The sequence below is a fragment of the Pholcus phalangioides genome, unplaced genomic scaffold (genome assembly GCF_987345545.1).
Source record: "Pholcus phalangioides strain wild (caught in Gottingen) unplaced genomic scaffold, Ppha-v1.0 ptg000001l_1, whole genome shotgun sequence".
NCBI lineage: Eukaryota > Metazoa > Arthropoda > Arachnida > Araneae > Pholcidae > Pholcus > Pholcus phalangioides.
The window spans coordinates 22,914,649-22,932,279 of NW_028301594.1; the positions used below are offsets into that span (position 1 = coordinate 22,914,649).

The 17,631-nt window shown below is 34.0% G+C and overlaps 1 protein-coding gene across 1 annotated transcript in view; it reads right to left on the minus strand.

Annotated features, from left to right (window-relative positions):
- ds (dachsous cadherin-related 1) overlaps positions 1 to 17,631 on the minus strand; it is a 105,655-nt gene that overhangs the window by 20,238 nt on the left and 67,786 nt on the right. The window contains exons 3-11 of the mRNA XM_089232258.1: positions 13,721 to 13,910; positions 11,910 to 12,140; positions 11,426 to 11,662; positions 9,920 to 10,095; positions 8,340 to 9,174; positions 6,372 to 6,650; positions 4,205 to 5,209; positions 2,188 to 2,427; positions 798 to 1,142 (exon numbers count right to left, since the gene is read on the minus strand). Coding sequence (XP_089088384.1) covers positions 798 to 1,142; positions 2,188 to 2,427; positions 4,205 to 5,209; positions 6,372 to 6,650; positions 8,340 to 9,174; positions 9,920 to 10,095; positions 11,426 to 11,662; positions 11,910 to 12,140; positions 13,721 to 13,910 — 3,538 coding nt within the window. The remainder of the gene's footprint in view (positions 1 to 797; positions 1,143 to 2,187; positions 2,428 to 4,204; positions 5,210 to 6,371; positions 6,651 to 8,339; positions 9,175 to 9,919; positions 10,096 to 11,425; positions 11,663 to 11,909; positions 12,141 to 13,720; positions 13,911 to 17,631) is intronic.

Genomic DNA, 17,631 nt, shown 5'->3' on the forward strand with positions numbered 1-17,631 from the left:
ATGGTTAAAGATTTGTACCATTATAGGCCTGTTGCTCTCTGTGGCGACACTTTCTAACAGGGACATCAGCTCGCATTCATGCCGATATATAGTATCATAGTGACTGTATTATGTATGCTACCATTGTGACTGCAATAAGGTAAAAAAAAAAAAAAGACTGCATTTCCCTTAAAATCTGTGCAAATAACAGTCATGTGTGCAACGCTTTGAATGTTTTGATAACATCTTGGCCCATCGAAGGAAATGAGCTGAATGTGTTTAGAGCCAAGAAAAAAAACTTTTAGCAATGAGTTGGAATTAATTAGAAATCACACACCAGGAGTATTGTCATCAAATTCTGCACATTAAACAAATTATATTTCAAATTGGAGTTGAGTTTCAGGTACGAAATTGTGACTGTCTCTGTATATATATATAAATGGCAGATGCCAAACAAGCCTTGGGGGATTTCATTTCTTGATCCCAACAAAGTTTTCATCTTTATATACTGTAACCTCTCACAAATCAGTGTAGTTTCATCACATATCACGTTCTGATTGAAAAGAACTTAATATTATTACTTAATAATCACTACTATCTGAGCATCATCTCATGATTTTTTTGTGATTGAATTTTAGAAATGTGCACTTTTCACAGAAAATCATGTTACTCTGAAATCGTGCAACTTAAGGGTAGCGTAAATCAGGATATTACTGTACTAGTTTTAACTTTACTTTGTTGATGAATAACCATGTTATTTTCATGAAACACATTACAACATCAATATGTTGTCTATTCACCATTTACAATCATTTTACCTGTAATAGTATATGTCAACTCAGCATTTGAGTTTATATCTTTATCAGTAGCGACCAATGTGTGGACAATACTCAAATCGCTGTTCTCTGGAACATGTAAAGTGTAGCAAGAGTCCCCGAATTCTGGTGCATGGTCATTCATATCAAGCAAATCAACTTTAACAGCTGTGGCGTCGTATTTTGAAGGAGACGCTCCATCCTGTACATAAACTGTGATGAAATAAGATGCTTTCTCTTCTCTGTCTAAGGAAGCAGAAGTGTGAATTTCCCCTGTCAGGGCATTTATGGAAAATTTGTTGTCAGCAACACCAACAGGGATCATAAACTCAAGCTTTCCATTTTCATCTGAAACAAATTAAGAGGATTAGTGAGTAGTTGAAGTCATTCGCTGAAATTTGTATGAAAGAAATCTCTATGTCAGGGGTCTTCAACCTTTCAGACACAGAGGGCCAGATTGAAATTGCCCACAGAGCCTGCAGGCCACCAACTCCCACTAAGGTATTTATAATTGTAAGACACAGAATCCCCAGATTTACAAGGGCTTCTCGTGTAATTTTTCAGTGACATTTTAATGTAACGTGGCCAGTGGGGGTCCCCCCATCCCCTGAGTTAAATGGGCAAAAACTATATTGAAGACTTTTGTTAATTCCAAAATTATTAATTTTGATTAGTTCTGAAATATTTTTTTCATCAATTCTGGAAAAGTTTATGATTAGATGAATTACTGATTAATTTAAATAATTCTGATTATTTTTAAACTGTAATCACTTTAATTCTGTAATTATTTCCTTTTTCAAAAATATCTTGAAATCATTTCTTTCAGTAATTATGCAATTATTCTTTTATCAATTGTGAAATAATTTCTATCACAAATTATAAAATCATTGCTCTTTCATTGATTTATACGTTATTTTTTTCCAGTAGTTCTGAAATTATTTGTTTCAAAAAATCTAGAATTTTTTCTTTCAGTAATTCCAAAATTACTTCTTTCGAAAATTCTGAATTTTCATCAATTCCGGAATAACTTCTTTCATTAACCCATTAACACTGGTTGGTAAGAAAATTTCCATTCTAAATTTTACGTTTTTCCTTTGCCAATAAATGGTGGAAGTGGTTCCAATCATTATTTTTTGTTTAAAAAAAAATCAAAGTCATCATTAATGGGTTAATTCAAAAATTATTTCTTTCATTAATTCTAGAATGAATAGTTTTTCAATGTTTTCAACCTTTTTTTCTGAAAATGATCATCGGGCCACGACAAACAGCTCAGAGGGCCAAATGTGGCCTGTGGGCCATGCACTGAAGACCCCTTTTCAATGTAATAATAATCAGATTGGAAGAGTTAAACATGCATAGAATGGTAATGATTTACAAGCAAAAAAATGTTTACCAAGATCGACATCAGTTGCCTCAATCTTTAACACAAACGTTCCTTTGGGTGCAGCTTCTGAAACATTGGCGTGGTAGAGGTGCTGCTTGAAACGAGGAGGGTTATCATTTACATCTTCCACATACACATGCAAAATGAGGAAACTGGAATGGGGAGGTTGACCGTGATCACTTGCTGTGATGTTCAATTCATAATGGTTAGTCATTTCCCTGTCTAAAGGCTTAACAACTGAGAGAAGTCCTACAAAAATGAGAACACATAAAAGTTGAAGTAATTTTAAAAAAAGTTTTCGTAAAATACAATTTTGAAGTATGGCCAGACTTAATTACTAAATTTGTTATTAAGTTATAATATGTTGTGGTGTGTAGGAGGATATCTTTATAAGAAGTGAAACAAATATTTTTCTTCAAACTTGAAGTCATTTTAAAAGCTGAAATTACATTTTGATAATTAAATAAGAAAACTTTCACCAATACAATGGTACAGGTTCCCCAAAAATAAAACACAGTCTTATATAAATTTTTGTAAATTAATTTATTATCTGAAAATATCTATGAATTTCGACATTACTTTCTTACAGCTCCTTTACAGAGAACCATTGACCTTAATCTCTTACGTCCAGCAAGAGAGCTCTCCTAAAATGAGCATTTCCTGTCTACAGGCTGCTCTTCCTAGTGCATTGGCAATACAGCTGTCACTGATTTGGTCCCTGGGTAGGCCCCATACGTTAATATAGCCTTGCTTTCAATAGCTTGTTTTATATGCCTACACTATCACAAATCTTGAGATAGGTAGTCATTCTTGCGTGAATCTTTTCTCTGCTTATTCTGGAGTCATTTTGTATGAGTATTTACAATTATTTGATTAATATTGTCATTTATTTTGAGTATAAATTTAACAAACAAATGGCGACAAAGTAATAAAATTTATATATTAATATTATTTTTATTTCTATGCATTCGTTGAATGAAGCAACAGACATAAAAATGTGTCTGTTCGACTGACAATTTAAACTAGAGCTTAGATTAAGAAAATCATGATAGGGCTTTATTTTTTTGGTTAGGTCCTATTTTCAGGGAAACAGGGTACTAGCATTCAAATTTGAAGCAAAATGTTTAGCTTTCAAATGCTGACAATATGAGTTTTATCTATCATGATTGCTTTATGCTTTTTGTCCTTATTACTGTACTTTATTTTGTACACCATAGGCTGTGCTGTAATCATGCTGTCAAATAAATGCCTTTTCTACTTATTAGGGGTCGTTCAAGTATTACGTCATCATCGATGTGGGGGGTTCCCGATTTGCTGACTTTTGATGACAAGGAGGGGGGGGGGGGTTTGGATAATACTTACGTCATCAACCACCCTTTATGAAAATATGAGTTAGGATTTTGAGGGGCAGATCTCATGATGAAGTTTTGCTGACAAGTGGGGGGGGAAGGGAGGGGGTCAAAAATGGCTAAAAGTTTGCTTACGTAATACTTGAACAGCCCCTTATTGGTCTTTTTATCCCCCTCAATGTCACACCCTTCATAAGTATTTTTTACGATTTTCACTGATTAAATGGGGTTTGTGATACCATGTTCTACGGCAATGTTTGTTCATCTTGATGCCTAGTATCACTCTTCTGAGTTTGTTGCCACTTCAAGGCAACACCCTGTATATCCGAGAAACCAAATTATGAAAAAATAAAATTGATATTTTCTGTGGATGCATGATTAAAAATCATTTACTAAAAATAGTCATAGCTCATTGAATAAGGAATTACCAAATTGTAAATTTCTATATATGTTATCTCATGTATAGTGCCAGATTTTTTGTGAATTTCGTAAAAATTGGTTTAAAACTCTGCATGTTATACGCATAAAAACATGCAATGAAAATTTGTAATTTTTATAGAAAACGTTTATATCTTCATGAATAGAATGCACACAAGTAATGGAGATATGTATAGTGTATTTGGTATTGAATTGCAATGTAAAAATAGCTTAGAGTCTAAAACAAAGTTTTAAATTACCTGTGTCATAATCCAAATTGAAATGACCTTTTCCATTCCCTTGAGTCACAACATACGTCACTCTTCCATTATCACGCGAGTCTTCATCTGTAGCAATGACATGCATGACTGGATAACCAACAGGCTCACTTTCCATGATGTCAACTCTACTGCGTGACTGAAAGACGGGACTGTTGTCATTTTCATCTTCAACAATAATTTTGCATGTTACGCTAGTTGCTAACCTTTGTTTTAAATCTTTCGCTTTATCAGATGCAGTAACTACAATGGTGTATTCTGTGTAAGTCTCATAATCCAATGGTTCTGTCAGGGTTAAAGATCCGGTCTTTTCATCAATTTTGAAATTTGTTGAGGGTGATTGCTGAGAAATGAAATAAACCACTTGCCCATTGATTCCACTGTCTGGATCAGTGGCACTGAAATTCCAAACTGTAGCACCCCGAGGAGTACTTTCAGGAATGGAGAAAAGGATGGGATCATTTTTGAACACTGGCGCACAATCGTTGACATCCTCTACTTCGATTTTCACACTTATGACACTACTGTGAGAATTTATAGCACTGTTATCAACGGCTTTGATCTGTAAATGATATTCGGATGCTTTCTCATAGTCAACTGGAGCTATAGTATATAAACTACCAGTTGTTCTCACTATGTCGAATATTCCATAGAGGTTTCCTCCCACAATTGAGTACATTACTCTACCATTTTCTCCCCCATCTTCATCAACTGCTTGAACAATACCAATTTCTTGACCAACACTTATGCCTTCTTTGACCTTGAACGACAAGCTTGAAGTAGGGAAAATTGGTTGATTATCGTTCAAGTCCATCACTTGTATCTGTAGTTTCAAAACACTTTGTAAAGGAGGCGTACCATTATCTCGAGCAACTACAGTTAGCATGTATAACTTTTGTTCTTCATGATCTAATAACTTCATAGTTTTTATCATCCCTGTCTCTTTATTGATGCTGAATACTTCAGAGCTGCCGGCCGATCCTTTTCCTACATTAAATACATGAAATTAATTTAAAATGGAAAGAAGCCTTGAAATGGTAATTTATTTATGTCAATTTTCAGCAAATAAATAAATTTTATTCTAATGTTAATCACATAATAATGATCCCAGCAATATAACAGGTTTTATAAAAGCCCTAATGTGGCCTTTACCTCATCAACTGTTCTACATAGAAGTATGATTCTAATTTAAAGAATGTTCAAAATGTGTTCAGGCACTCATACCCATTCGAGGGGCATCACTTTGTACCCGTTTCGAGGGTGAAAACACAGTGTGACATAAAATATTAAAAAAATAAATTTTTATACATTTCCCATCCTCTAACTTCTAATTAGAATGTTGTTGCTCTGTCTCTCTTGGGGTCATAAAAGAAAATTCCATGTTTCTAAGTGCAACATTCGCTGAGGTATTTGAACACAAAAATTAAGGGGAAAGGTGGGAAAGAACAGCATGAATGAGAGAAAAGGATCTTTGTCCATTAGTTTATGCTGTTCTTTCTCAACTTTTCTCTGATTTTTCAATTAAATATCTCGGTGAGTATCACACTTAGAGACATGGAGTTTTTTGTTGACCTCAGGAGAGATAGAGGGCAACAACTTTTTAATTGGAAGTTAGAGGATGGGAAATGTATAAAAATTTAGATTTTTCATTTTATGACATACTATATTTTCACTCCCGAAACTGCTACAAAGTGATAGTGATTCTTGAACATATTTTGAGCAAGCATTTTTTAAATTTCACCATACTTCTATGACGAACGGTTGATGAGATAAAGGCCGCATTAGGAATTGCAGGACAATCAGTATAGAGTCACAGTAAAACAGTGTTCAATTGCAAAATTTTTGATCAACTTGGTTTTTTTGTTTAACCTACTCAGCGGCATTGATGGAATATCTTGCTTTAATAAAAGTCTCACATTTTAGCAATAACAAGCACAGACACTGTAAGGTCGATTTCTCAATGGAATACGTTTTCCCACCCCTTTACTTTGCACCTGATTGAAATTAGAAGAAAGCTTACTCCATAAAAAAAATATACTACACTTTATGGGAAAGGGGGGGGGGGGTAGTGATTTCTGCTATGCTAATTAAAGTGTTAAGTTTATTGGCTTGAAAATGAATAAATTGAAAGAATAAAGTTCTTACATACCATTCAAGATAGCATACGTGACCACAGCATTTTCTCCTTCATCCATATCTTCTGCAATGACTTGAATTACCTCTGTACCCAACGGCTGTTCTTCCATAACCTCCACAGTTGTTTCGATCGGTTCAATAAAAACGGGTGAATTATCATTTTTATCCAGTACGTTGATTTCTACCAAAGCTTGACTAGATCTGGGAGGAGTCCCTTGGTCACGGACTTCGGCAATTATTTGATATTTCGATACATATTCTCGGTCTAGTAGCACTCGAGTAAATATTTCACCTGTGAAACAGTTATAAAACTTAAGTTAGAAATGTGTGAGGGGTTAATGTAAACATGTAAGAAAACTTGAAAATGCAGAAACACACAGATATATATCTGTATACTGGAGGTAAAGGGCGCCATGTCACAAAAGGACAATTTTACAGGAGAGCTGTTTAAAATATCTGACTACCTTTCTTGTCACTTTTCTTTAAAGTGATGCTGAAGTGAACTTTAATAACATTTTTTGATAGAAAATGTCCCAAAATGATGAAGAAATAATAAATTTTGGACTATTTATGCCATTTTCTATGCAAAAATGTCATTTTTATGTCAAATTTTGAGTAAAGTTTGTGTGTAATATTCCCAACACGATTCCAAAAAATTCTATGAATGGAATGTTTTATTATTTTCACATTGAAAGTAAATTCAGCTAGTAATGATATAGGTTATGAACTAAAATTTAAAGGATTGTATGATATGCTTATAAATTACACTAAAATCTGTTAATATATGTGTGAATTTTTGGAAATTTCATTCTATATTTCATCTATAAAACACTCTAATTAGACATTGCATTAGATCTTAAATTTTAGTTCATAACCTCGAAAATATACAGCAGAATATCATATTAAAATTTTGTAAAGATACAATGGATAGATTTATAGAAATTGTTTCAAACTCAAGTAGAGTGTTAAAAATAGCATTCTTCGTTACACACATTTAGAGTTTCTATTCACGGATTTTACTTGTATGTAAAAACGCAACACTGGTGTGGATGTAGCTTCGGTTCTGAGCATCATATAAACAAAACAAGGCCTGTTTTGGAATCACAAAGAATGAGGCTTTTATAAAAAATAAAAAAATAATAATAAAAAAAATCAATATTTTCTTCCAAAATTGAGTTTTCAACGTAGTTGTATACCTTAAAGACTTTTTAATATGTCTTTCTATGGAGCTTGCTTGCTTGTTTTATAAAGTGAATATCTGTTATATATTCAAATAGGACATAGTTTCCTACACCTACGTGTAGTGTAAGAAGAGTGCTCCAAATTAATAGCATAATCCAAAACATTGATGAAAATGGACATAGTTCCCTTTGTCTCTGGCAAACAGATATAAAGCTGTATGAAGGCATTCCAACACCACAATCATAGTATAGTATTCACAACTGATTGTACATTTCAATACTGTTGGACACATTTTGTAATATCAATGGAAATTACTGATAAAAATAAAATATTATGAACAAAATATATGAAATCAAACTTTTGAAATTGGGCAGGAAAAAAAAAAATCCTTCTTCACCTAAGAAATATTAGCTTGCTCCCATGCATTATGAATTTAGTAAATTTTGAATCAGTTATCGAAATAACTGTGACACTAAAATGCATACAGGGCGTGACAAATAAGAAAAAAACATCCAGCAAACATTCCAGCAAAATTTCATAGGAGCCAATTATGTGGTTTTTCTTTTAAAAAAAGCTCTCCTAAATAATTTGTTTTTTACTTTTGCAGGACAATAATGCCTTCCTAGGTTGGAAGACATACTGTGATGAAATTTAAAAAAAAAAAAAATGTGTTATCGTTATACTCCAATTTATAAATTTCTAATAAGGAAAAGTTAAAGTGCCTGGGATTTGTCAAGCCATGTGAATGAAATTAACTCAAAGAGAGGCAAAAGATGTTTTTTCTAAACGACTCATTTACCTGTAACAGTATTTACTTGATAGCTGTCGTTGTTGCTCAGCAAGCTGTACTGAAGTGAAGCGTTATTTCCAAGATCAGAATCTCGTGCAGACAAAGTTCCGACGTGAAAGCCTTGGTCAATATTCTCATACACTGAGAAAGTGAATGAATTATCTATGAATACTGGATCATTATCATTTGCATCAAGCACTTGGACAATAACAGATGATGAAGCAGATAAAGGTGGGCTGCCATTGTCCCAAGCGATGATGGTCAACATATAGGAGTCTTGAGACTCTCGGTCTAGCATTTCTTTCAGATATAAGAAACCGCTATTAGGGAATACTCCGAATATTGAACTTTCTGTATTGGTGGTTTGATGAAGTTTGTATGTGAGCCTAGCATTGTTACCGGTATCCATATCAGTGGCAGTTACTTGAACGAACTGGGAATTCACTGGCATCGATTCAATCACACTGACTTTATATTCACTTTTTTCAAACACCGGGGCATTATCATTAACATCTTGCACTTCAACCATAAGGGTTATATTAGAAGAAAGAGGAGGGCTACCAACATCCGAGGCAGTCAAAATGAGAATATAATGACGTCTTTTCTCATAATCCAACGATTTTTGTAACATGACACTGCCTGATCGTTCATCTACTATAAACATATTCTGTGGATTTTCCAGCAACTGATAATGAACCTCTCCATTTTTATTGCTATCTGGATCTTCCGCATGGATAACGTAAACAGGAGTATTAGTATCCGCATTTTCTGGAACGCTTATTTTCAAAGAATCGCTAGAAAATCTTGGTGCATTATCATTGACATCCCAAATAGTTATATTGACCTGAAAATACACACAGAACATACCAGTCAGAACCCATTTACTTGAATAAAAACAAGAGCGAAAGCATTTAGTAGCTGATACCCAAAAGCTAGAACATTTTCTAAATTGCCCTTTTTTTGCTTTGCTTAATGATAACTAAAATTTCCAGCATCATTACTAGGGGGAAAAAATCAGAGATCTTTAGAACTTTTAATTGAATTTACCTTTTCTCATGCAAATATTTCCTTGAAGATATATTTCTATATTTCATCAAAAGAAACACTTCATTTTTTAATACTACAGATATATCCATGGTTCACTTTTTCTGCATTTTGGTTAAGATCAGAGCAAAGATACATCCATGGTCACAGGGTTTGCAGTGTCCAATTTAAATATGACTTGAAATTATGAAATTGACTTTATTATGTCCTTTCAATTTCCTTGAATTAATCACTTTCAAAATACATTTACTGACAACACAATTTAGAAAATATACTAATAACAGCATAAATTTGGTGGCATGTGATGATAATTTTGTCTCTTGATATAACAGTAATACCTCTACAATGATATACTTTTTCTTAGTCCACAGAATATCGTTAGATCGAGGTTTCACTATATATGAAAAGTATTTTTCAACCATTAGATTGATAATTATTTAAATGGTAATAAAAGTTATGATTCTCTGTCTATGCAACAGGATTTAACTGTGAAGTCTTAACTGATTCCAAATTCTTATAAATAGAAATAAGTATGTGAATATCACCTGAGTATGTCCATAGACAGGAGGTTTCCCGCTAGTAGCTTGTACATTGAGTAAAAGTGACGGATGACTTTCGTGGTCAAGACGACCTTTTGTTTTGATAGTTCCAGACAAAGGATCTATTGTGAAGAAGCCTTCTGGATCACCAGAATATATAGCATACCGAATGTGACTGGCTCCTGAAAAATTAAAAGTGGTGAAAAATTAAAATAGTAATATTTATAAAGTGAAAAAATTTAAAATTCAAAATCTAAAATTTATTCAAGCAATAAATATTTAAAATGTACCGTAAAGTGGGGTGACTTGGGTACATGCTCTGATTTTTAATGTGCTGTGAGTGAAACAGAGAGGTGATTCCAGGTTCAGCCACAAAAGTAGGCCTCTTTGATTCAAATTTGTGCCTAAATTTCTCATAATTATCCAGACTTTTTTTATGCCTACTTTTATCGTAACCTGTGTTTTAAGGTTTATGAAAACATTGCAAAACTTTGTTTACAGAACTTTTTGGTGGCATGTTACTGTCTTGACAGAAGTTTGCTTCGATAGGTATACTTATTGTTTCAATTGTGGGTGATAAATTAACTAATTAAATCAATTTGTTAATTAATGGTTGTATGATTTAGTGAAATGTTTAAGAATTGCTGGCTGACTTGAGAAGAGTATTTAATATTTATTATAAGCACACACAGGTGCCGCAAACATATAAGAAAATACTAGGCTCAGGCATAGCATTTCTTATATGAAATGCTAATATTCCCTATAGAAATTACACAGAAGTTCATATTAACTTTTTTAGTTAATTTAAGAGATAAACATCACATTTAAAGATTAACACCAAAACAGGCATCTTTTACTTGGCAGATTTACATTGTAGACATAAAAGAATAATTCCCTGTATTTATATTTGTGATAAAAACAAAATTTATGTGTTACACTTTTTTTGTTTGTCTAACTATTACCAGTGGGATCAGATGAAAAAATTTGCTTCGAAAGGTAAAATATCAAGGTGATAGAGGAGTGTAACCAAGCCAACAAACTTAGAGATGAGTTGGGTATGACTTAAAATTCCTTTTTCTCCATTATAATAAATTGCATAAAACTATTATCCTTGCATAAAAACATAGGGAAAAACTCATATTTTCTAGTGATGCAACTTTTTGTAAAAAATTTTAATTAAAAAAGAAAAGAAAAGAAGATAATACAAAAAATGTCCAAAATCTGTACCCAAGTCACCCCATTTTACAATATGAGGGAAACAATGAGTTATATCAAATTCACTACAATGAAAAAATATTTTGTATGCCCGACAGTAAAAGTGACACTTACCAAAGCTTAATTTGATCAAAATTGACAATAAAGTCATATGAACACGCTAAAATATTTCAAAGATGCAATATTCTTATTCAGAACACTATAATACCTCCAGTAAATTTTTATATAAAGATGTTTCCAAGGGTGGAAAAATATGTGGAAAATGTGATTTTTTCAAAGTTAAAAAAAAAATCTCACTTGGATCTCTTACAGATGCTACCACTGTACCAACAACAGAATGAGGTGCTGCATCTTCTTGAACAAAAAATGTATAACGAGCTTGTTTGAAGACTGGAGGCTGCTGACTTGAACTTGTGACACTAATGTACACGTGAGCTCTTGCACTACTAGTCAACCCTCCACCATCTTTTGCTAATATAACCAGATGGTGCAAAGCCTGACTATGACTCAGACTTCTTCTCACAAACATCTCACCTAGAGAATGTAACAGAAAAAAAAATGTTTTACAGGATGAATGTAATACATTCAATGTATTATGAATGCTTAACAAATAAGAGGCAGCTAAATCATTTAGGCCTTTATTAAATACCTTATGATTGCTATACTTAATATTGTAATATTATTATGACTATTTTCTGTGATATTTGTGAGTATATACCATACGGAAAGCCATATAATATGGCCTACACCAAAGAAATATAAAGCATTCTTTCTCAATCACCTGAGTGCCGGTCAATATGGAAGTGGTTATTCTCATTTCCTGCGATGATTTCATATGTAATCTCACCAAAATGACCCGAATCTTGATCAGTCGCAACTACTGCAACAACTGGTGTAGAGATAACAACACCCTCAGGTAGGCTCACATTATATTCAACGGGATAAAAGATTGGACGATTGTCATTCACATCTAAAACTTGCACTTTGATCATTGCCGTTGTACTCAAACCACCTATTGGTAGAAAAACAAATATACATATTTATATATATACAATTATTTACACACACACACACACACACCTTAATTTCCTTTTATAAAGTAGCAGTTTATAAATATAAATTTTTTTGGTTCCTGTAGGTGATTCAAAGACAGGATTCTCCCCCAAACACTTATAGCATAGCAAACACCTTAGGAGCATAGGCACTGGAACCTGGGGGGGGGGGCTGATCTCCCCCAATAATTAATGAATATACAATGCACCACTATGGCATATTTGAAAAATTATTTGAAAATCTTCAAGACAATATTATATTATTATTATTATAAAGAATGTAATGTGTGGTACATCTACATATTTCAAATAAGACCAATAGAATCATACCCCATTACATAGTATCTCCCCTCCTCCCTGCCAAGCTTGCTTAGTGACAGGAAATGTTAATTGATTAAATCTAAGAATATTGCAGAGGATGAGAATGCGTGTCTTACAGTTATTAAAATTGTTGTGTTTGAGCCTGAATTTTTTCATGTATAGGGATTACACGGGCTAAACTGTGGATATTCTTGTCTCCTCTATATAACCGATTCAGCTCAATATAATGCCGAAGTTGTTATAATGAATAAAGTGAAATATTGGGTTGGACTCATTTTTATTTCATCATAAGATAATTCAGATTAAGGCCGAATATATTTTTTGAAAGTAGTGATGGCTCACTAGAGCTATTAAAATCAGTGTACTTGTTGTTATAAAATAGTATTGAGAGAGATAGGAAATTGCAAATATACAGGGTGTCCTGTAAGTCTTAATTCTGTCTTTATTTTATCAACCGTTTGTCATAGAGGTATCGTTCTGCTTTTAAAAAATGCTCAAAATGTGTTCAAAAATAATTTTCTACTAGTTTTGAGAGTAAAAATACAGTGTCATAGAATAAAAAAAATTAAATTTCCATAGTCGCCCTGTCTTCTAATTTCGAATCTGAAAGTTGTTGCATGCATAGTCTCTACTAGGAGGGGGGGGGGGGGGGAGAAAAAAAATTAATGTTTTTAAGAGCAATATTTGCTGAGATATTTGAATTCAATATTGCAAAAAACTTGGGAAGGAACAGCATAGATGAGGGGAAACAAGTGTTGTCCATTGGTTTGTGACATCCATATTTGCTACGGGCATCTTTTTCTCAGCTACCTCATTGGGCATTTTCCCTGTTGTGACCTTGTATTTGTTCTGTTTTTTTTACCCCTCAACTTTTCTCCAATTTTTGCATTCAAATATCTCAGAGAATATTGCAATTAGAAAAATAAAAATGTTTCCTGTTGGCCTCAGGAGAAACATGGCAATGACTTTCTAATTGGGAATTTGAGCGAGGGACCGTATAAAATTTTTTTATTTTATGACACAGCGTATTTTTATTTTTGAAACTGGTACAAAATAATTCCTGAACACATTTTGAGCATTTTTTAAATTTAAACCATATTTCCAAGACGAGCAGTTGATGAGATAAAGGGCTGAATTAGGACTTACTGGAGACCCTGTATAAATGATTATGCAAGGGAAAAAACATTCTTGTATCTCTATGATCTTTCTTTATTCTCACCTCTATCAGTAGCAAGAACAGGAATTTCATATGAACTGCGAGCTTCATAGTCCAGAGGTTTGGCTATACATAAGTCGCCACTCACAGGCTGAATGACAAAATCCTGCGAAGATGCCGGAGCTGTTCCTTTTGTACCAGATGTGTAGTTCACCATAGCATTCACTCCACAATCCGGATCCGTGGCTGAAATCTGGAAATGAAAAAAAAAAGTCAGAATTTATATAATTGTACCATAACCTCATAAATCACTTGAATAAACAGGTGGACCTCTCCTATATCAGAATAATTGATTCGTTCCATCACTGAGAAGAATCAAGTCAATCCTGTAATCAAAATCTGAATACTTTTCATTTGATCAATCGAATAAATTGATGAGCATGGGATATAGTGATATAGTATAGTGCATATAGATATAGCATGGACATATGCATAATTATATACAGGGTGAGCCATAGGTCCTAATTCGGCCTTTATCCCATTAATTGTTCATCATAGAGGTACTATGGTTCCAATTTAAAAAATGTTCAGAAATCACCCCGTACCAGTTTTGAGAGTGAAAACACAGTATGCCACAAAATAAAAAAAATTTTATAAGGACATCCGGTCTTAAAAAACTCAATTAGAAAATAGTGGATCTGTATCTTCTGAGACCAAAAACAAAAAAAAAATTCTATGTTTTCAAGTGCAATGTTCGCTGAGATGTTAGAATTCAGAAATCGGAGAAAAGTTGGGAAAGAAGAGCATAAACTAATGGATAACACTTCTTTCCCAACTATTCTCCAATTTTTTAATTCAAACACCTCAGCGAATGTTGCACTTTGGAACATTCAAAACATTTTGTTTTTGTTGTCCTAACTAGAGACCGAGAGACAGGGTAACTGCTTTCTCTCTCTAATTGGGTTTTTTAGGACAGACTGACCAAATAAAAATTAATTTTTTGTTATTTTTTGTGATACACTGTATTTTCACTCTCCAAACTGGTACAGGGTGATTTTTGAACACATTTTGAGCATGTTTTAAATTGAAACTGTATGTCTACGACGAATGGTTGATGAGATAAAGGAAGAATTATAGAACTTACAGGATATCCTGTATAAGAAAGATCTTCACAAATCAAGAAAAAAAAATTTAGTCTCCAGCAAAAAATTGTTTTAGGAACCAAGCTTTTTTTTTTTTTTAGAAAAAAGTGGTCCAAAACAATCTTTTTTTTTTATTCTTTGAAACTTTTCTAAAAGGTGGTAACTTTTCGCATTGGTGGACACGATAACATAAATTTCCTTTTTTTTCTCAATAATTTAGTAATCATACATAGAAAATTTTAGATGCCTATATACTCAATAATCGTAAAATGGTTTCAATAAATTTATTTATGCATTACCCTATTTAAAAAGAATTTTCAGACCCTGCATGCACAAATGTGCGGGTGGCTTTTTTTCTAACTAGAATTTTTTTTAACTTCAGGGAGTTAAGCCCTGACTTGTGTAAGTTATAATGAGTTATATTAAGGTTAGAAATATGGTGAATATATGAACTTTTTTTGGGGCCTTTCATCAGAGAGCAGCACTTAGAGTTGAACTTCCAGCAGGGCTGTAGCAAGCGCCTTCTCGGGGCCCTGGGGCAGACATTTTCTTAAAAAGGAACAAATTATGTAAAGTAAGTGTGCATTTTTTGCGAGGCCCCATTCAGCTCGGGGCAGTGCCCGGTTGCCCCAGCCTAGTTACGGCAATGATTTCCAGGGTTTTTAAGATGACGTCCAGTAGAAAGTGCGTTGGCTATATTCAATTGCATTTAAGCGTAGTATCGGTTACATTTGAGCTAATGTAACCGATGCGTTTATTGGTTGCATTTTTCGTTTCATAGAACTTTTGTAACACTTTCATAGCGTAATCTCGGCTTTAAGCAAAAATCTTTGATCCTAGTTGAAGAGCCTCTAATGCAGGGGTTCTCGACCTTTTTGTTTCAAGGACATCTTGCCCAAAGAAGGTGAAGGACTCTCCTGGTTTTACAAAAAACTAATGCAATATTTCACATTTTCCCAAGAGATTCGAGTGATCTGTCCAGAGAAATTGGTATCCATGCCGCTGATCGGCGAATTTTTACAGAATAATCACCAGTTTAAACGAACGCTGCTGCTGACGTGCGTTCGTGGGAATATTGTCGCGGCATCGCGTCGTCAAACTCCACGTTCTAACTCCGCGACCGGTGCAGTATTGATCGGCTGAAGTTGGTTTTCTAACGTTGAGGAGCAAATATGTCTTTCTCTCTCTCTCACATCGCTTGTTCAAAAAAAATCTTCCCACAGTATGTTTTTTTTTTACAAAGAAAAGCACGAAATCTGTTTTTCGTTTGCCAAAATTGTGTTTGACCTTAACCCTAGATTCATAAACATGCATGGGAGATACACTATTCATAAACATTCGTCTCTCAGACGGATAGACAGACAGACATGACCGCTGACCGCCCAGAGAGACCATTTCGGATATTATATTGATGATTTTTGTTTCATAGAATACAAGGAGCAATAAAACACACTTTAAATCTGAAAAGTTGTTTATTAATCATTAATTATATTCTGAAATGAAAATGAACACAATAGTTATTCTGAGCAATCGACACATAATAAACCGCGGTGATCCATACACATGAATTTTTTACATTGGGTACAACCAGTGAGCTATAAGTAAACTTCACTTATAGCTCAGTGAGTACAACAGAACCTCGTCATTCGACGTTTTTTGTAATCGCAGAAGGCACAAATTTTTTTCTGAGATCCACAGGGTTGTGTTTGATCAGCGGAAAAAGTTTCACTAAGAACTTCCGCAATTTTCCCCCGTTTCTGCAATTTACACCCGTTTTACAATCGCAACACTATTAATAAACATTCGTCTTAGGGACGACCTACTCACTGTAGCTCCATTAGCATAAGTGCACTCTGACATGCGACAGGCTAATTATTGTATAATACTAATTATTGAACGATCTAGGAAGGTACTTAGAAGTTCATCTTTCTATCCTTTCACTTTAAAGGTTACTAGTGTTCACGTATTTTGCGCGGTCTGTGAGACGAATGTTTATGAATCTAGGGTTAATATTGGACAATTCGGTACATAGGTGGTGTGCGTGCATGTCATTAAGTAATTACAAGTCACTGATAGATATAAGTCATTAATAATTAATTGTGTAATCGTTTTCCAAGCTTTGATCAAAGCAATTTGCACTGCGTACCATTTCTTGATGAGTCAAAATGTCACGCAAACGCTCTATAGGACTTCTCACCTCTCAAGGAGTTCCACTGAATTTGTTTCACACCAGTACATATTTTAGACTTTAAAGTATGTACAGGAGCATCATCCTGTTGAAACAAAAACTGTCTAACAGTTAATGAGAGGTGCCTTAGAAAATATAAATTCTGCCAAAAACTGTCTCTATATGCCTACGTTTCCAAGATATGGCACTGCATAGGTCCGTAATAAAGTCGATTCCGTTTTAACGAATACTGTTATAGTGAAAATCTCGTTTTAACGAAGACTTTTTTAATCCCCAGAAAAGTTTTGCATAGGAACAATGTAAAAAAATCTGGGATTCTTTTATAATGAAATTTCGTGATTTTACGAAGTGATTTCTCCGGTCTCTCGGAGTTCATTATAACGGGATTCGACTGTATTTAAAACCATCGAGTCCATCTAAATTGTTTTCAATCAAAGAAAACATATCCATCCTACTAGGCACCGAGAGATACATGCTGTTTGGCCAAGCCCCGCATTTTTATAGCGATGTGAATCGACATTTATTATATGACCAGTCAGCCCTTATTATATGGCCCTGGCTTTGCCCAGAGACACCCTTAGGGGTGGGTGACAGACGGGAGGGGGCATTTGGGGGTACTTACAAAGCCTCCTAGAAGTACTATC